This window comes from Cicer arietinum, chromosome 3 (assembly GCF_000331145.2).
Source record: "Cicer arietinum cultivar CDC Frontier isolate Library 1 chromosome 3, Cicar.CDCFrontier_v2.0, whole genome shotgun sequence".
Lineage (NCBI taxonomy): Eukaryota > Viridiplantae > Streptophyta > Magnoliopsida > Fabales > Fabaceae > Cicer > Cicer arietinum.
The window spans coordinates 72520379-72540181 of record NC_021162.2 but is presented as its reverse complement, the minus strand read 5'-3'; the positions used below and the strand labels follow the sequence as shown (position 1 = coordinate 72540181).

The following is a 19803-nucleotide window of genomic DNA, read 5'->3' as shown; positions in this document are numbered from 1 at the left end:
GAACTTGATTTATCTAAAATAATAAATTAATAAAATAAACAAGTAAATACATATGCACATAAATACTTAATATTATCCAATAATTCTAGTCATGGATATGCATATAAATAATCAATATTATTCCACCATCAAAATCATCAATAATTAACATTATTCATTTTAAAATACCCTAATCATGTTTACTCCTACTACAGTTGTTGTTACATGTGCTTGGAAGAGTTTCATGGATTTGTGACCTACATTGGGCTAACTTGCCTATAACTTGATTTGGGCCCGGCCCGTATGTAAAGCCCAAGGTTGATCCAAAACAATCTATACTATAAATATTTCAAATTTATTTAATGATATTTTATAATTGATTCTTGCATCATAGACCTCCTGACAATATCGCATTTAATGTTAATAAAATTAATTGCTTCAACAAAACATATATAGTAAATTAGTAATTTGGTCAAACAAACTTTTAGTAACCAGGATATATTATATAAAGGAAACCTTAAAGGAGAAAATCAACCAATAATATACTTTAATATTAATTTGTAATTGATCATTACTAAAATAATTTTATTTCCTTAATAAAATTTGTAGCAAACAATTCACACAACTGAAATAATTTTATTTCCTTATTAAAATTACCAAAATAAATTTCAACAATCTACTTTTTATAATTCATAATTACAAATACTACTTGAAATTTTATATTATGCACACTCACCATTCTCTTATCAACGAATTTGAAGTTTCTAAATTTTGAAATTTTGCTAAAATAAACTCCGCCAATGACTTTAAAATATAATATTAAAATATATACAAAATTTCATTCTTTCAATTATTGTTAAGTTAATTAACATAAAAAAATTAGTATTTTTTATTTATTATGTCGTTTTCATATATATATGCACATGTTCATACTGTTAATTATATTTATATTGTAAATTTCAATAATTTCTACTGATACTAATAATGAAAATCGAAATTAATTAGAAAGAAATCTTTAACTTTCTTTACCTTTATACATTTGAGATTTTTCAAAATATGGTCTAATTCAAAGAAATCGTATAAACACATTGTCCTCAAAATTTGTTTCTAATTAATGTGGATGTTGAAACATAATTTATATCGTAGGGGTTCAACGTATTTAAGTTCATACAATGAAAATATAATTAGATTAAAGGCACGTTTATTTCATAATATTATAGATTCTATAGTTAGAAACATTGTAGGGATTCAACGTCTGTATTAATTGCGTATTTGTTTTTAAAGGAAACCACGATGCTAAATTTAAAGTTGAAACTATTCTGTTTTCTCAATCTAACATTGATGAAAAATAATTGTATCAATTAAATTGTAAATTTAATTTTTTTTTTGACCGATCAAGATTCTTTAAAAAATTAAACTTAAATTTGAGTTAATTGCATTATAATTTTTTTTATTAATAAAATTATTAAAATGAAGAAACCGTATAAACACAAAATATGGTATAATTCAAGAAACTGTATAAACACATTTTTCAATTATAATATTATACAAAATATAATTTTTACATAATTCGTCAATCAATCACAATCATAATAATTAAGATTCTTAACTGATATTATTTTTTGCTTATTCCAGTGTACTTTGTTCATTTTTGAAAACCATAACCTTATTATATTAGGAATTTAACTACATGTTGATTTTTAAGAAATTTAACTTTTTTCTAATCACTAAAAAGCATTAATTTATTTTAATTGATTCTTCCTATTAAATTTTAAATATGATAACTAACCACTTAATAATCAACTATGTGGTTTCCAATTGAAATAAAATACGATTTATAAAATTTTACTTTGTAAATTACCAAGGTAATATATATAAAATTACATTAGTTGAATAGAAAATTAATTATCACTTATTTTAATATTTTACAAATAATTTTGAACAAAATTTATTGTGGATATATTTTCAAATCAAATTTTATAAATTGAATTAATCACTATTTTTTAATAATACCTATTAATATCTTTATAAATTGAATATAATAAAGAAATCATGTATAGAATTAATAATAAATCACGACTCATTCTATTTTTTAATTATATCTTTGTGTATTTCATTCTTTCAAAGTAAAAAGGTGACTTTTTTTGAAGAGAATATAATTTTAAAATAATATTGATATATAATATATTAAAAAATTATATAAATTTCATCCGATAAAATTTGATGAATAGTAGAACACTAAAAAAAAATTAGTAACAGATCGAAACAATTGAAAACCATGTAAATTTGTGTCTGAACATTTATCTATTACTACTATTGATAATCTCTAAACTCTCAACAAAGTGATATAAAAATTATGGTTAAATTTGATGAGGGAGCAAAGTTAGATTCTATTGTAATGGGTCATTGTATCAAACCTCTTGGTGAAAAGTACAACTAAGTAGGGTTGGCACCACTAACATTCCATTCAAAATTAAAATTAAGTGTATTATATACATAGTTTAAATTTGATTTTGTTATTATGTAAAAATAAGTTGAATGATAAATTTAAAACTACAAATCAATTATAAATATAAACACTATAAATTAGAGTATCAGAATTAACTATGTAGGCAAGAGATTTTTACTCCGAAATATGTGATAATACTTATAAAATCAAATTTAATTACTCTAAAATGTAACCACACAGCTACCGACCAAAAGAGATTGGCAATACAGAACCAAAAATAATAAAGCAGGTAATTATTTTATTAACTAGTCCCTACATACACAACACCAACATAGCTTTTTAATCTAAAAACGAGTTTCATCCAATGTCCATTTCTGGACTATATTATCAGATAGATAAGGTACTATTTATGTTACATACGAATCATGTCTTGAATATATACTACAAGAAGATATAAAAATCAGGTTGAAATTTTGTTTTCACTTTTAGTTGACACACTTGAATTAATAATTACAAAAACATCACTTTATTATTGTCATTTCATTTTCTCTTTTCATAAACTTACATAGAAATGGTAAAACCAACAATATCTTTTTTCACCATACCCTTTGTAAATTCTTGAAAGTAAAATATAAAAATGAAAACAAGATAATATTTTTATAATCATTAATTAAAACATATTTCAACTAAAAAAATAAAGCAAATACATGCATACTAGATTTTAGTAAGTTCAATTTCTCGAATTTTGATTGGAGTCAACGATCTATATATTCACACAATCGACACTTTGATAGTCGTTGGATAAAGATCAGTTAATTTAAATTTCAAAGTTGATATTCAACATCCACACATTCACACGTATTAGTTATATAAATGCATAGATTTTCCGACCACCGAAGACAATTCAAATCTCAATTTCTAGCAGCAAATGTGACATTTGACAAGGCCATTTTCGTTACACTCATGACATCTAAGGAAACATTCATTGTTGGTGAAGATTTTGCAACTTCCACAACAAGTTGAACAAATAGTAAATCCCATGTTAGCACAACCAATGCAAACACAATCACTAGTAACATTTGGTGTTCCTTCCAAAATCTTCCCAAGCCAACCCATTTCATGCAATCCAATCACTTCATCAGCTCCTCCAATATACCTTCCTTTGATAAAAAGCTTTGGAGGAATCACTTTCCCTCCCAACACATTCCACAACTCCTCTCTGTATTCCAAATGCAAAGACACATCCCTTTCATGGTACAATATTCTTAAATTTCTCAACAAGAAACGTATTGTGTTGCAATCTTGAAATGTTTTCCTTATTCCTCTCAAACTTGTTGTGTAAAGAATTATTGATTTGGTTCCTCCCGGTGGACATTTTTCTTCAAAATCATTAAGAGATGGGAATTCTTTGATGCATGAAACTTTTGGTGATGTGTTACTAGGACTCTTTATGGTTGTAGTTGGTGTAGCTTTGAAATTGAATTCTTGTTCCTCAAAATGTTGTTTTTCATCATTATTCTCACTTCCACTAAGGTTGTTTTCTTTGTGGTCATCAAAGAATGGTGAAGTTGGAGATTTTTGGATAAGAATAAGGCCTTGTTTGGTTTTGGTTGGAATGAGTTTCAATTTTGTAAGAAAGTTGCCTCTCATTCCTTTCATGATATCTTAAGGATTGTTACTACATGCTATGATGCACTTAAGGAGTGAAGAAAAGAAAGAGGGTGAGAGATCAATTTTGTGAGTAGAGGAAGAACTAGAGTGGGCTTAGTGATATATTAAATGTTTTAGTTTTCTCTAAAGTGACTAGATAAAGTTAGAAATTAGAAGCTGAAAAGCTTTGTTATGTTGGTTGCTTTATAAAAAGGATTTGAATGATCACTGCATGGTGTGGGGGCAAGGCTATACCCACCACTCTCCAATCCATCTTCTTTTATCATACTAGAGGACTGACACTTTACCTACCATTTGGTGGTGCCTCAATCATGGTAAAGTATAGTGTATCAAGCATACATGTGTCAATTATATATATAGTGTATGAGACTATGTAGTATTTGAATTTATCAACATGGTAAACAATCTTAAGGGTTTCTTTAGTTTATAATTGTATTCTCCAATTCCATTAATGAAAAATATATTCGAAGATCAAAATAATTAAAAAATATATATGTTTAAGTGTATTTTCTTTTATAATTTTAATGTGATCAACAAAGATCATTATAGTTAGAGATATAAAAAAACTGAATAAAATTGTAAAACTGAACTGAATTTAAAAAACAAATATTATGTGTAATTCATAAATTGAATTTAATCAATTCGATTTGTAAACTATTTATTACAGTTTGGATTTTTTTGATGCAATTCAACTCGGTATAACGACTCAATTCATTTTTTTTGTTTTTTTTTTAGACACACCTAATATTTAGTTTGGTTCCATTTATTTATTTTTTAACAGTTCTAATATTAGGTAATTGTAATAATTTGGTTTACAAAATAAATTCCATTTGAAAAGATAGAGTTCATCTTTTTGTAACGATAGTTTCAATTCAGAATTATAAAATTGGTGTACTAAATCGTAATACCTATTCTGTTTAGAACAAACTATTAACCGTTAGATACAATTTTATCAAAATACTATAATGATTCAATTTACTTTAGTTTAATTTTCTTTTGGAATTGAACAATAAAATGTTGAGATAAGGAACTCACACGTTCATTTACAAAAATAATTGTTGACCTTTTAAAAAGTATGAAGTGGATGAAATGAATTTGCATCATTTACCAATTTGATGGGAGAACTAACTATGTCATGAGTAGTTTGAATTGATTAGCACATGACTTAGTTGGTTTGATATAGACATATTTAATTGGTTGTTCTTGGAACGCACCTATTTGTTTACCATATTCGAAGGTGACATATAGTGCTCATGGTCATATGATTAGACACCGTTTGTGTATATGCGTCTTCGTTGGTTTAAATAGGATCACATCACTTTGGATAAAGGTGGAACATGTTACATGCTATGCCTTAATACGTTCCGAACACAAATAAGAAGAAACTTATACTTTGATATTGAGTCACATATCTTTTCTTATTTATTGAAATTTAGAATTTTTGTTAATTAATCATATTATGTGTATTAAGTATTTACAGGTATGATATGATAAGTTTTACACTAACATTTAATATAAATTATTCATCTTTTCTTATGATTGTAATTTTTATTAACCAATAATTTTATGATGAATGATTAATGTTATTCACTAATGTAAACTTAATCATTAAACCCATCAAAGATAGAAAAAAAAAATCTAAAATTGATTATGAATTCAAATGTTTTGAAGAAGAGAATATAAGTGAAGATGAGAATCATAATTGTGATGGAACAAATTTATCGTCAAATAACACGACAAGCTCTTCTGCAGAGATAGATCTTGTAGAAGGCTTGATAGAGATCAAATTATAGAGCATATGCAACCTACTTAATTATTTATATAAGTTTCAAAATTATATTAGTTTTTTTATTTTATTTTAAAAGAGATGATAAATTTTACAATAAATAATTCACATGAGGTCTGAGTTTGAATCTACGATAAAAAGTCTAACTTAATAATATTCGCATTTAAAAGTCAAATCAGGATTTAAGGACATATTAGTTTTTTTTATCTATGTAAATTTGTTCATTATTTTGTTATTTAATATGGAATATATTCATCAATTCATTGCTTTTGCAAGTGTTTTTGATTTTGCTTTACAATAATTTGTTTTCATTATTTGTTTAATTTATTGGTGATTGAGATTTTTCTTTGTATTAATTATTATTATTTAAAAAATAAAAATAAATATATTATTCACATTATATTATAATAAAATATATTCACTTTTTAGTAAATACACATTTAAAAATACATTCAATTATATAATTCAAACATATTTCATTTAAAAAAGATGATGTTTATAGAAAACATAATTAAATATAAATTACGTTAAAAAAAACTAAATTTTAACTAAAATATATTTATAAAATAAAAGTTACTCAAAAATACATTTACAAACTTTAATCTAAACACATACTTAACCTCTCTCAAATATATATGTTGATAGAAAAATATCTCAGAATAAATTTTGGAGTTTATAAATTAAAATTTAATAAGATTAAACAAGTTCAATGTTGATATTCACCCGAATATTCCAAAAGAAATTCAATCACCAAAAAACCATTATCTTTATTTCTTCCCTTTTCAAACAAATGAAAGTGTACATGAGAGAACCTTTTTCCATAGAGCAGTTAAGATTGTTAATTCTTCAATATATCCGCAATCAAATGCAGTTACCACGCACATAATTAAAGTGTCTTACCGGAAAAGATCTAAAGATTGTTGTGATCAAAACTTAATAAAAAAACACCAAATGAAAATATTGCAACCGATTATGTATGTCCATTCCCAAAAAGTGCATCATTTGTCCACCAAACGCATTGTTGAAAGTTGTAACACATTTGTGGCTAAGCACATACACCCTTTACATCCATGTATGCTGTTTAGAAATAGGTAGGTATTAAATTATCGATGCAAATGAACCAGATGCAACTCACTTTAATTAAGTTGGGTATTTGACTCTCTTTCCATTCTATTCTATTCTATTCTATGCAGACAAATGTTCAAATATTATAATATATTATATGTTTCATTATTAAAGAGAAAGCTGACAACCACTCAAACGAGATAAAGAAAATATAAAAGTCATTTCTAATTTCGTCATATCGATTTTGGTAAAAGAGAAAACGCACAATCGTTGCACTGAGCTGATTTTTAAGATAGTAGATTTACAATTTTTTTCATTTTCAACGATCGAATCAACGAGATAACTAATGAGCACAGATAAATCGTGTTTGCACGGCAGGTGCAAATTTGTGAATTTTTCATCTTTTGTTCCAATTTGCAAGCACTTGCGCTTTTATGTTTTGGCTGGTTTGTTGTTTTTGAGTTTCGAAAAACTATTTTAAAAAATAACTTTTTACTACTGAAAATATTATTGAGTTGAGTCCCGAATTAGGGTACTCTCTTTTTAAGATGTTTTGTGGCACCAACTAAAATTGTGTTCAGAATATTATCAAATATAATATCCTCAAGATAAAACAATCTAGTTATATTGTATTAATTTTATTACTGTACCGTATAAAATCATTATGGCGATTAAGATTACTCGTCGTAATATAGCACTATGACCGCTCGAAAATTTGAATGGACAGTTTTTTTTTCAATAAGGAACAAAAAGAAAATTTGGGACAAAGCAAAAAAGGGAGAAAAGAGAAAACTCGAATTTATTTAGTAGTTTTAGTGTAATTTATGAATCGAGTAGAATCCTCTATATATAAAAGAATTTTGCATCTGATTTGAACAAATCTCGTGAGAGCGGTTTTTGACTAGTTCTCTGAAGAAGAAACAATCCACAAAAAACTGTCATACAAAATCAAAGAAAAATAAATATTAAATTTTTTGGATTCTAAAAAATAATACACCATACAACCTAAAGTTGGACAAACGGTGGTGTGTGTCGTGGTTGGATTGAGTGCATTCTTTCGCCTTCATAAAATTGAATATATCCATTGGACGCATCCAAAAAATCATGCTTTTTATTTGTAAACAATACTAATGTATAATATTTCTTCATTTTTTCAATTCACACTATACTAGTTCTAAAATTAATAATTTAATGTTTAAGTTCCAACATTATTTCCAACCGGTTGTTGATACAATTTATGCACCATTTTGAGATTTTTTTTTACCTTTTATTCGAGAATTTATTTCTTTTATTGGGATGACCTGCAAATTTTATTCAATTTTCTACATTAATATATTAGTGTTAATTGTGTTTTTTTATTTGTTCAATCTATTGTCATATATTTGACATTACTTCATGTGTTAATTCACGTCAAATTAGACCACAAATTAGCGTTAATCACACTTTACAGCAGAGCATGCTAGAAGCCTGCAAGTGCTTGCCAACTCTTCCATATACTTCCTGTTTTCCTGCTTCAAAGGATTACATAACTAAATGCCATATATTATCTGTCTATTATCTACGCACTGTTTATTTCATTATTTCTACTAAATTTTTTATGCACACACTCTAAAATATCGTGGTGTCATTTAAAATAGATTTTGTTTTATGCATAATTAAAATGAATATTATATTATGTATAAATTTATTTTTAACCATTAAATCAAAAAGTTGTATATGTTTTTTATGTCCATCTTCTAAACACGAGTTTCATATATCGTTGAAAACAAATGAAACATTTTTCAAAATTTTAACATCAAAAGTAGAAATAATAACTCTTAAAAACACGGAACACAATTATCTGTAATAGTAAATATATAGAGGTTTATGTAATAATGGATCTCAATCATTAATTTTAAATTGAACAATTTAAATCACATAATCAAACACAATAATTGATTTTGATCGTTGATTTTAAAATAGTAAATTTAAATTACGTAGTCAAATTTATTGCATAAACAATAAACAATTGCAACCGTGGATCAAAATCAAACAATTGAGAGCAGTAATTAAGTTACTTCCTAAACTAAAAATAGTTCATGAAAACATTATAATCATGACTGAGCAACATACAATATATTGATTCCATAGTTATTATCAAGAAAGCATGCATTGAAACTTCACATGCATGATATCTCCATTAATAATTTCACATGTTTTCTTTTCATCCATTCACCTCGGCACAAGTCAAATGGTCAACATCATATCTTGACCGTACATCCTCTGTGGACTAGTTGTTCGGTCACTTCAGGTGATTGGCCACATTAATTGTAGGACATGTATCACCTCAATAGACAATACCACAAATAGTTATCAGTTGTCACCACCTCCATTTTCTTCAACCATCCTCACAATATTTTCTTATAGCAAATTTTTCTCTCTCGAAAATTCTCAATTATTAACATGTCTGTGTGTATACATCCAAATCTTAAAAGTCACATGCATTTTGTTAAGGTAGCTACAAAAGTAAACATTTTTATAAATAGATCGTAACATAAATGCTAACATTGAAAATGAGATGTAATCTTAATGGTCAAATATAAAGAAATTCTTTTAAAAAATTTAAAGAGTAATTGAATTAAACTTAAAAGATTATCGATGTATTTTTTACTAGATTAATATTATCCATTTTACATTATGTTGTTAAATTAATGTTATAATTATTTTTATAATATACAAATTAAAAGAAATTCTTTTGATGAACCAACCCACCAACTTGTGGCGGGACGGGGTGGAACAAAAATTTCAACTCAACCATCTAAATTGATCGGTCCCGTGTCACTCTTTTTTTTAGACGAATTGATAGTAGGAAGAATTAACTCATTTTGCCACCCTAATTGAAATTTTAATTTAATTTAATTTATACCTCCAAAGTTGTTCTAGTGATTTTGTGGAAAGCATTTTTTTTCCTTTTAACTAATATCTTATTATGACATATCCATATTTAGCAGGATGCATTTTGTCTCGACTATTGTTGTGTTCCTCAAAGGTAGATTGTAGATATTGATGCAGTTGTGAGGTTTGTTTGTTTATAAATAGTTTTCATTGTGAGGCCCGATATTGTTGTTGGTCTCCAGCTCAAGATTGCTTCGGCCCAATCTCAAATGATATATGATATAGTAATATTGGACAATGATCCTTCCATTTTGAATCCTCACAAAATGATACCACCATTTATTTGTTAGATTTTTTTTCTTCTAAAAATAAATTGTTAAAATATTGAATAGTGGTCCATCTGAACTTAAATGTAAGCAAAAATAACTAAATACTTCACCTAATTAAAAATATTAGTTTTGTTTCAAATAAGGGAGTTACAATTAATCTCATTTAAAAAAATGCATTCCTTAACCTAACAATTTTTTTTCAGAATTTGTTTCATGAGAACAATAATTGAGGATATTTTGTGAATAGAGTATTAAATGTAATAAAATTAGTTGAAATTGGTTAATAATTAGGCCAACAAAATATGATATGAAATATGTGATACACATTAGAAGTGTTTGTTAGACAGCAAAGACATTGATAGTAGTTAAAAAAAAAAGACATTGATAGTATTCCTTCATTTGATTTAAGCAAAATAATATCAAATTTTATGGGCCTAATTATAAACCAATTTGAACTAAGTTAATTATATTTAATACTACTATTCACAAAACCTCCTTCAATTATTGGTTTCATGAAACAAATTATCATATAAGTTTAAATGAAGAGAAATAATAGGTTAAGGAACTCAATGCCATGGTCTCATGAAACAAAATGATCATATAAATATAAATGAAGAGAAATAATAGGTTAAGCAACTCAATGTCAGTTGTGTTGGGCCCAATTGCAATCTTTGAAAGTATGGTTCAAATATTCAATTTTCAGAATAATTTGGCAATTTGATAAAGGATTCATAATTACTAACATTAAGTATGATTTTGATGTAGTTGTGAGATTGGTGCAATGTGGGTGTAGTGCTAGACACCATTGTTTTTCTTTGGTTCAACAAATGTAAGGTATCTTGAGGAAATTGGATCACTACTCAACTTCCCATGTTTGGCAGAGTTTAGTTTTCAGATGTCCATGATAGAAGTTTTATTATTCTTTATTTTTCCTCCTCATATCATAATGTTATCTTTCATAGAGGTATGCAAGTCTTTTTGGGCTTAATGATAGTTGCGAACATGTTATCCCTCCCATATATTTCTATATACAAAATTTAGTTTTTTGGGCTTATCCACGCTCTCCCACGCTCTCATCTTCTTCTTTTGTTTATATTTTTTAAGAATTCTTATTTATTTTTTCCAGCCGTTTTCATCTTCTCTGTTATTGTGAATACATTTGGCAATACATGTACATAGATTATACAAATGGCGACCACCAGGCACAATTTAGAAATATCTTCTCGGTGACTTCTCTATAGCTACATATATTTAAAATTAAATAATTGTATGTATAATTATGACATTTTTTACGATTATAAAAGTTAAATTTATTGAATACTTTTATTTTAATTAATTAAACTTTTAATTTTAAACTATTAATTATCAGTTAATTTATCATATAAATTATAACTTAATTACACCAAAAAGAGAGTACTATATATCTCTCGTTGTTTTCTTAATAACTTCATATAATTGCTTCCGGCTGACGTCGTGGTTTGTAAAGGCAAACTATTATCTTAACGAATAATTATTGTGTCAAAAGACGCAAAACAAAAACTAAAAAAATATAATATTCGTAAGATTGGATACTGTAGGACATTTTTTACATGATTTAATATTTTTCTCCCGTTCTTTATACGGCAAAATTTAAAATTTAATATGATTTGAAAGTATAATTATCCACACTCTACATTGTAAAGTAGTTTATTATTATTATTATTAGTGGAAATTACATTTATGAGTTCTCTTTAAATAATAGTTTTACTCTTTTAATTTTTATAATACATTTGTTTCTTATTAAATATGTAATAGTATTTTTGTAAATTAAAATGAAAATTCTAATTTGTATCGTAGTCGAGAACTCAGCAATTTTTCCTTATTATTATAACGGGCATCACTTGAATTAAACAAATAAACTCCACTAGTTTGCCTAACCCACGAAAGCAGAAACTGTTAATAATCATTAATTTAGTGTCGTGTACATTAAAGTTCGCGAACGTTATGATATGTATGTATCTCCCCACTTATATCCTTCAGTGCCAGCATTAATCGCAAGAAATAACAAATTATTTATTGCTGTGGAAGATTCTAACGCAGGCTTTTCAATTTAAAAATCTAGATACTCTTAAAGAGAATATCTATCTTCTCAAAAAAGAAAAAAAATTGGATGTTATAATTAATTAACTCATCAATCAGTTAATTGGTTAGATTCAATCAGCAAATGTGTTAATTGATTAAGAATGAACTATGTATAAAAGCTTGCAAGCTATGAAATAACCAAGTCATTTTCATCATTCAATTGTGTGTATTATAAATTTTGTGGTGTGCGAGCAACATAAAAAACTAATAAATGGTATTTAGATCAAGATTCGATTCTAATCAAAATACGAGTGAAGTGTGAGGATTAAATACGAGTGAAGTGTGAGGATTAAATACGAGTGAAATAAGAATGAATTCAAATGGAAACAATGACAATTTTTCAACACATATGCTACATTTTGATGGAAATGATTGAGATAGATGGAGATTCAAATCCATGCCTTATTTGGATATCAAGAAGTTTTTATAGAGAAAAAAATTGACGAATTAGGAGTGAATCCAACAAAAGTACAAAGAACAACCTAAAGAAAACAAGAAGAAATATTGCAAAGTAACATTCATTCTGCATCAATGTCTTAGGTGTGCAAGCAACAAACATAGCTAACAAAATATATGGTAAATGGTAACATGGAAATAAAATTATTTAACATCCATTGAGTTATATGCAAAAAGATTCATGTTATTTGCCAACAATTTTTACATCGTATTCAACATCATATAAGAATACACTATTTATAATTTAGACAAAAATATGGTGTTAGATGTTACTTTTGATATTCAAATGACATTTTTCATGCGGTAATGACTATAAAGATCTTAAAAAACGAGTACATTAAGAGTTTTGAAGAACTTTAAAAAATTTAAAAGACTTAATAAAAAAACTCACATACTTCTCTATTTGTTCAATTAAAAAAATTTCAATTCCATTTTTAATCTATTTTCCATTAATGTAGCCCTTCTCCTCGTTCATAAATATATTTTTAGTCACTAAAACTCATCACTCCACCAAAAACACATCACCAAATTTAAATTGTGTGATTCGTATTATTCAACTTTTATTTAAGTTTATGCTCCTTGTCGATAGCATAAAATTGCTGACATCTAAATATTTAATATACGTAATATATGTAATATTTAGTTTCAAGTTAAAAATAATAGAGAAAGATTAATTTTACTCAAAAACATTTAAACATCATCAAATTTAATATAGACGTAGATAATTGATGTATCATCATCGTCATCAAGACACTTTAACAAAAAAAAATCAATTAAAATTGGATCAAATTTACGAAAAGACTAATATATATCCCTTGTATGAAATTGTCATATATTAATTTAGATATTAATTTTTTTTGGGACTAAAATGCTAAAGACCAATTTAAATCTTCACTAATGTAAATGAACAAGAGTCACATAGTTGTAGTTCAACGATAAAAGTTGAAGGACATATATAGTTCGATCTCTAGCCGCAATAATTTTCTCCATCTCTGGACAAAATTAGCAACCACTAACATTGACTTAAAGAAAAAAACTGCCCACTTTTGTTTTTATTTTATTTTAACCCAAAGCAAACAAAAGTTCTCTTGGCGTATATGCATGAAGCCATTAACCTGATAAACATAGTGATATTACATTAGTGTCCGCTAAACTTTTTTTATTTCTCTACCAAAACAAACTCAACTGATATTATTGATGAAATATAACTCAATACAAATGGGAGAGAAATTAAATAATTGGTGACAAGCCTAAGAATTGACCTCACTAACAAGGATACGAGCAATCAAATTTCGATTTAGGTTGAATAAATTTAACCACAAAGTTTAAACTTAAAGCTAACAACTCAAATAATTGACCTAAATTTAGTGTATGTTTCTTTTTGTATGAATTTGAACCATCTAACTCTTATATTAAATTTCGTAAAAAAAACTCTTATAATAAATTATATAAAAAAAAATTCATACTTTTTATTGATATATTCATCCTTAAATTTAAAAAAAATATTGTTACCTATACGTGGATACATATTTAGATAACTATTGGAATCCAACTCCATATATATCCGACGTGGAATGCAAATCTGGCTTTACATATTTTAGCTAAGATTTCCATTTGGATGGCCATTGAGCTTTTGGTCACCACGCGGCTTAATTAATTATATGAATGACGCCTTCTTCCTCTAATTCTTATAATAATTAAAATTCACCATTAAGTGGCGCTTAATTTGGTGGCTAGTTAGATAGATGAGTGATAAATAAATCGCAAATTTAATTCATACCTTCGAATAAATACAACAAAAAAGCTGTTTATAATTAATTTTCTTTGAGGTAAATACATTTTAACTAAATTTCAGTCCTATAATCTTTATTTATTTAATTAATATTTCTTAATCTTTGTCATCTCTCTAATTAACTTTTTTGTGTTCAATATTTTGAATGATTAGTTCAAAGAAGCATGAGATTAAAGCTGATATACCATCAGTATAAAATTATTTTTTATTGACAATTAATTACATGTTGACAACATAATAAATAAATTAATAAATAAATTATACATCTATTTTATGAATTGAAGTATTATGATTAATTGTTACAATGACGGTCGGTGTATCACTTTTAAATCCAAAAACTATTACTACATAAATCTTAGCCAAAAAAATTGTCAATAAAATAAATAATAATTGTGTGTTCATTTAAAAATATTAAAATTCGTAGAAAAACACCTATAAAAAATAATATGAATGAACACAACAATTTAAATATCGAATCGACCGATGAAACTTTTATAAATAATTATTTTTTATACATTATAAATCAAACAATTGACTTACATAATAGAAAAATTTGATTAGTATAACTTATATAACAAGATTTTTAAATTTCAAACATCTTAAATTTAAAAAAAAAACGATAATCGTTATGAACTTGATAATAAAATTCTATTTAAAAAATTAAAAGTCATTAAAAAAAATTGACAAGTGGAAGAGTAGTAAAATATATGTTATTATTATTACTATTAGTTTTTTTTGCAAAAATCCATTGAACTTTAAAAATGTCATACACTAAAATACATGTCACTGGTACTAATACCTACAGACTTAGAAAATTGAAGGTATACGATACCTCTATACCCATAGGCTATTATATGTTGGAAGGTATATGTCATCATATCTACGATTTTAATTGGTGTTACTAAAAGGGTTTTTAGGTATAAGTCAAAAAAAAATTTAGAGTTTAATTGGTGTTACTAAAAGGGTTTTTAGGTATAGGTCAAATTTTTTTTAGTGATTTTTCTTTTAACGTGATTTCTTTCTTTTTTTTTTTTAATAGATTTTTTTTTATATTTAATTTACTCCTATAAATTAAACTCACTTTTAAGATGAAAGGTGTCATTTTTATAAAATATTAAATATAGATTTTTTCAATATACTAATTCTCCCACACATAGACTATTATACTTGGTACGTAAATAATGATGAGATAAACTATGATACTATATTAATCTTTTATTTATAAATTGAATATAATCAATCATCTTTACTAAATCAATTTTTGAGGGAAGGAATGTATTTTGTACAAAGTACATTTGGCCTTAACTATTTTTGATGTGAGATGATGATGTAAGAAATCAATTGAAAATACTCTAATAATATATATTACATATGAATACCTTAGTTTTTTTAAATTGATGGGGAGATTCTCTTGACTAATTCAATAGCAAAAATCTTTTCTTTTCTACATGAATAATCATAATTGAAAATATTATATAATCACTTAAAATGATTATATAATTTTTTATTTTAATTTTAACTATTTATAATTTAATCGATGACTAAAATTAATTAAAATTAATTATGTATATATATCATGGATTCATTTAAAAGCCTTACCTAACTGCCTTATGAAGATTTTAGATGGAAAATGATTAAAACGTGGGGCACATTTTAGGAATGATGAAGCATGAACCTAATAACCATGACATCTCATAGAAATTTGAGATGACGAGATAAAATCCCAATGGAAATATCAATAAATTAAAACTTCAATACCTATCAGTGTTATCCTCTTGGTGACGCATTGGATGCTTCTCTTACTAAAATTTAAAGTTAAAGAAAGTGACCCTTCATCATAGAAAAAACAAGAGAAGAGTTAGAACTTGGAAGCAACTCTATCTACACTAAAAAAAGATCCCTATAACATATAAGAGACGTTTCTCGTTGTTAAAATTTTGAGTTAGAAGTATTCAAGGTATTTTACTAAAAACAAAAATGATTTTGGTATTTAATAATTTAGAGATTTTTTTAAGAGGTATTTTAAAAAGTATAAATTTTTTGTGTTTATATGTTGTAGTGAAATTTTTAAATTTTTGTTATAATAATGTTTTTATTTTATTTTATAAAAAAAGTAACAGTAATATAATTGATATTTTTGAAAATATATTAAAAACAACTTATCATTTTAAACAATTTTTAAATTATTTTTATATTTTTAGGATCTGTTTGTTATAAATTATACAAAAATGATTTTACTATTTAATAATTTTGAGATTATCTTTTTAAACAACTTTTAAATTATTTTCAAATTCAGAATATTTTTAAAGACTGTAACAGACATATAAAGATTCATAAACGTGATTATTTTTTAAAAAAATTGACAATTTAAAAAATAAGTTGTAACAAACGAGCAGTAGCCATAATAAAGCATCGAAATAAAGAGAAATTTATAATACAAAATAAAAAAGCATTTTTAATTAATTTGGTGAATATTATATGAGTTTAATTGTCATGTATTTATGGTATAATTTTTTTTATATTATTAATTAATTACAACTATTTATGTACATGACTCTAAAGATGATTATATTAAAAATTAAAAATTTATAATAACAATAATTCTTTACGGTTAAATTCATACTATATATATTTCAAAGATGCTACGGTATTTCTTTGAAAATCATGTTGGGGGAATATATACTGTGAATATACAATACATGTCGGTTAATTAGGTTCGTGTTTAAATTTATCTTCCAGCCAGCGACAACAAAAAAACAAATAAGAAATGGATGACATCGTAGAGAAATAAGAAGAAAGATATCCATCGTTATTTTCTTTTTTAATAACGGGGACAAAACAATTATTATAAAGAAATTGCAAAATATGGTAACTACCTCACGAAAAATAGGTGTTTTTGAGCTATTATTTTTAATTTGGAGTCATTTCTATGGATCGTTTTTTATCTCATTATCATTTAAATAAGACGTTTCTATATAAAAAAATTATTTTGAATTTTTACGTTATTTATTTGTATATGATGTTATTTTGATTGTCTTTTTAGTGTGATATTTAATTTTTCATCTTATTTTAGTATCTAATGATTCAAATTAACAAATAACTTATATCATTAATATCACATATTTAGAGGAAAAATATTGCACTCACCTTGATTTTACCACACTCGTAGATATTATAATGTTTTATATTATTAAATTATGTAAGTATATGTATAAATTCATCTCTTTTTAGTTTTAATGACATATAATTTATGTATATTTAATATCACAATTAAAATTTTCAGAATAATTACAAGAAACTATTAAAATTTTATAAAATATTTATCGTGATTTTGATAAAGACACCGTCATATGAAACATACACTTTAACAAATTCATTTAAGTAGTTTTCAAGACAGCAAATGTGTTCGATTAAAATCACCCTAACAAGGATATTTAGTATGTGGTCCTTTCCTGTAACTTTCTCTCACTGATTTTCCCTCTTTTAGCTTCTTTCTCTCTTTTTAGTTATTGCTTTTTAAAAGGCCTCCTTTTAGTAGTGGTTATTGATTACATATAGTTTTGTATTTATACAATGTATAATTATTAGGTGACAAAGGCTGTTATCAAAAAAGAAAGGTTGGAAAAGTAACAAAAGGTTACGAAAGAGGAGGCACATGGTGCCACAATGGATTACTATAAGTAAAAAAAGTTACTCATAGTGCCTTAATTAGGCAACAATTTTGGTCACATAATTAAAAACAATTTAGACGGCTAGATAAAAATGTAGTTCAATGGCCTAAGGTGAAGGGGACAGAATCTAGTAATCTACACCTCACCAAAATTCAAACGGCTCCTTGAGCCAATTTAAAGTACTATAGTATAAAGAATTTATTCTCCTTACAATAATGTGCGTATATATATATTCTATTACTACTATTATTCTAACACCTAAAAGAAATATATATGGCCGGCTTTGAAAAACAACTCAAACTTGAAGCGTGAAGGCATTTATATGAAACTAAAATACTGTGTGTATGATTGTTTTTGTTTGGTGTAGTTTCAAACGAGAGCACCAAGGGACATGCTTCTCCATGTGTATGCATTGGGATGTGTGCAAATTGAGAACACAACACATGTATACTATATATGAATGGATTTGATTCCAACTTAATAGATTTGCTTTTGCTTGGAATTTTATCTAAATTTTTTCAAGTGAAAGTGACAACTTTTGGAAGGACAAACATTTCCACTATCGTATATCTTACTTTCTCATCCAATTTAAAGTTTACGAAGGGCAGTAAAATTATGTTGGAAAAATACATTAAGCAATACAAATAAAAAACAATAATTTAAAAAAAATACAATTATTGTCTAATAATAATTAAAGAGTTATATATTATGAACTTTTTTTTATACAAAATATAGGTTTTTGTCAAATATCCAATAACAAACAATATACTTCTAGTCTCCAAAACAAATTAACACTATCTGAATTAAATATCACAATTTTTTATAATTAATTTCTCAACACTTTTAAACAAAAGTATAAAAAAAGAAGAAAATCAGATTAAAAAAAGAGTGCCGTTTTCAATTTTTCTATTCCATTAACAAATTATCAAATTATTGAGCCCAAATTATTTCACAAAACAAAACGGAAAGATATTTATATTGATGGTTCATGATGAATCAACTATTAAGATGCACGATTCACCCTAATGCTCATTTGATAAATGAGTTGTTAGTTATGTATACGACATACTAGTATTCTTCCAAATCATTCTATCCTAGAAATTTTATATGATTTCACTTTAGGGACATTTTATTTATAATTTTATCCGTAGATGCTTAAACAGTAAAACTCTACCACAATAATATATGTTTATAAAAAGAATAATAATAATTTAGAATTCTAATTTAAGAAGATTCATTTTTATTGCTTTCATAAGCCAAACTCTACTCACATAATTTAATTAGAGCTAAGCATGTAACTTTGTTAGGACCACAGCTCAAATATCTAAAATTAACTTATCACAAAGAACATCTTCCACTTGCATTAATGAGAATATAAAAGTAGACAACATCTAAAAGCCACTACCACAAATAGATGGGTGGCTGTTTTAAAAAATTATTGTCATTAGTTTGGCCACCATCTTCAACATTTTGTAGCCTCATTCTATTTTTAGTTTTAAGAATGTTAAAAGAATGTGTAAAAGATAGGTAGATCCGCAAAGTAGAAGAAAATAAGATTTAAATATACATTTTGTGTTCATGTAAATATATTGTTTTTTCCTTTCAATTCT

The 19803-nt window shown here is 25.8% G+C and overlaps 1 protein-coding gene across 1 annotated transcript; it reads right to left on the bottom strand.

Moving 5' to 3' along the window:
* Positions 1-3225: 3225 nt before the first annotated feature.
* Positions 3226-4416, bottom strand: LOC101506391 (uncharacterized protein At5g39865-like). The gene has a single exon (XM_004494203.4). The coding sequence runs from the start codon at positions 4085-4087 to the stop codon at positions 3347-3349; it is 741 nt and encodes a 246-aa protein (XP_004494260.1). The 5' UTR covers positions 4088-4416; the 3' UTR covers positions 3226-3346.
* Between the last annotated feature and the right edge of the window lie 15387 nt (positions 4417-19803).

Excerpts from the sequence above, each read along its gene's own strand:
- LOC101506391 (XM_004494203.4), bottom strand. The coding sequence starts at position 4,087 with ATGAAAGGAATGAGAGGCAACTTTCTTACAAAATTGAAACTCATTCCA.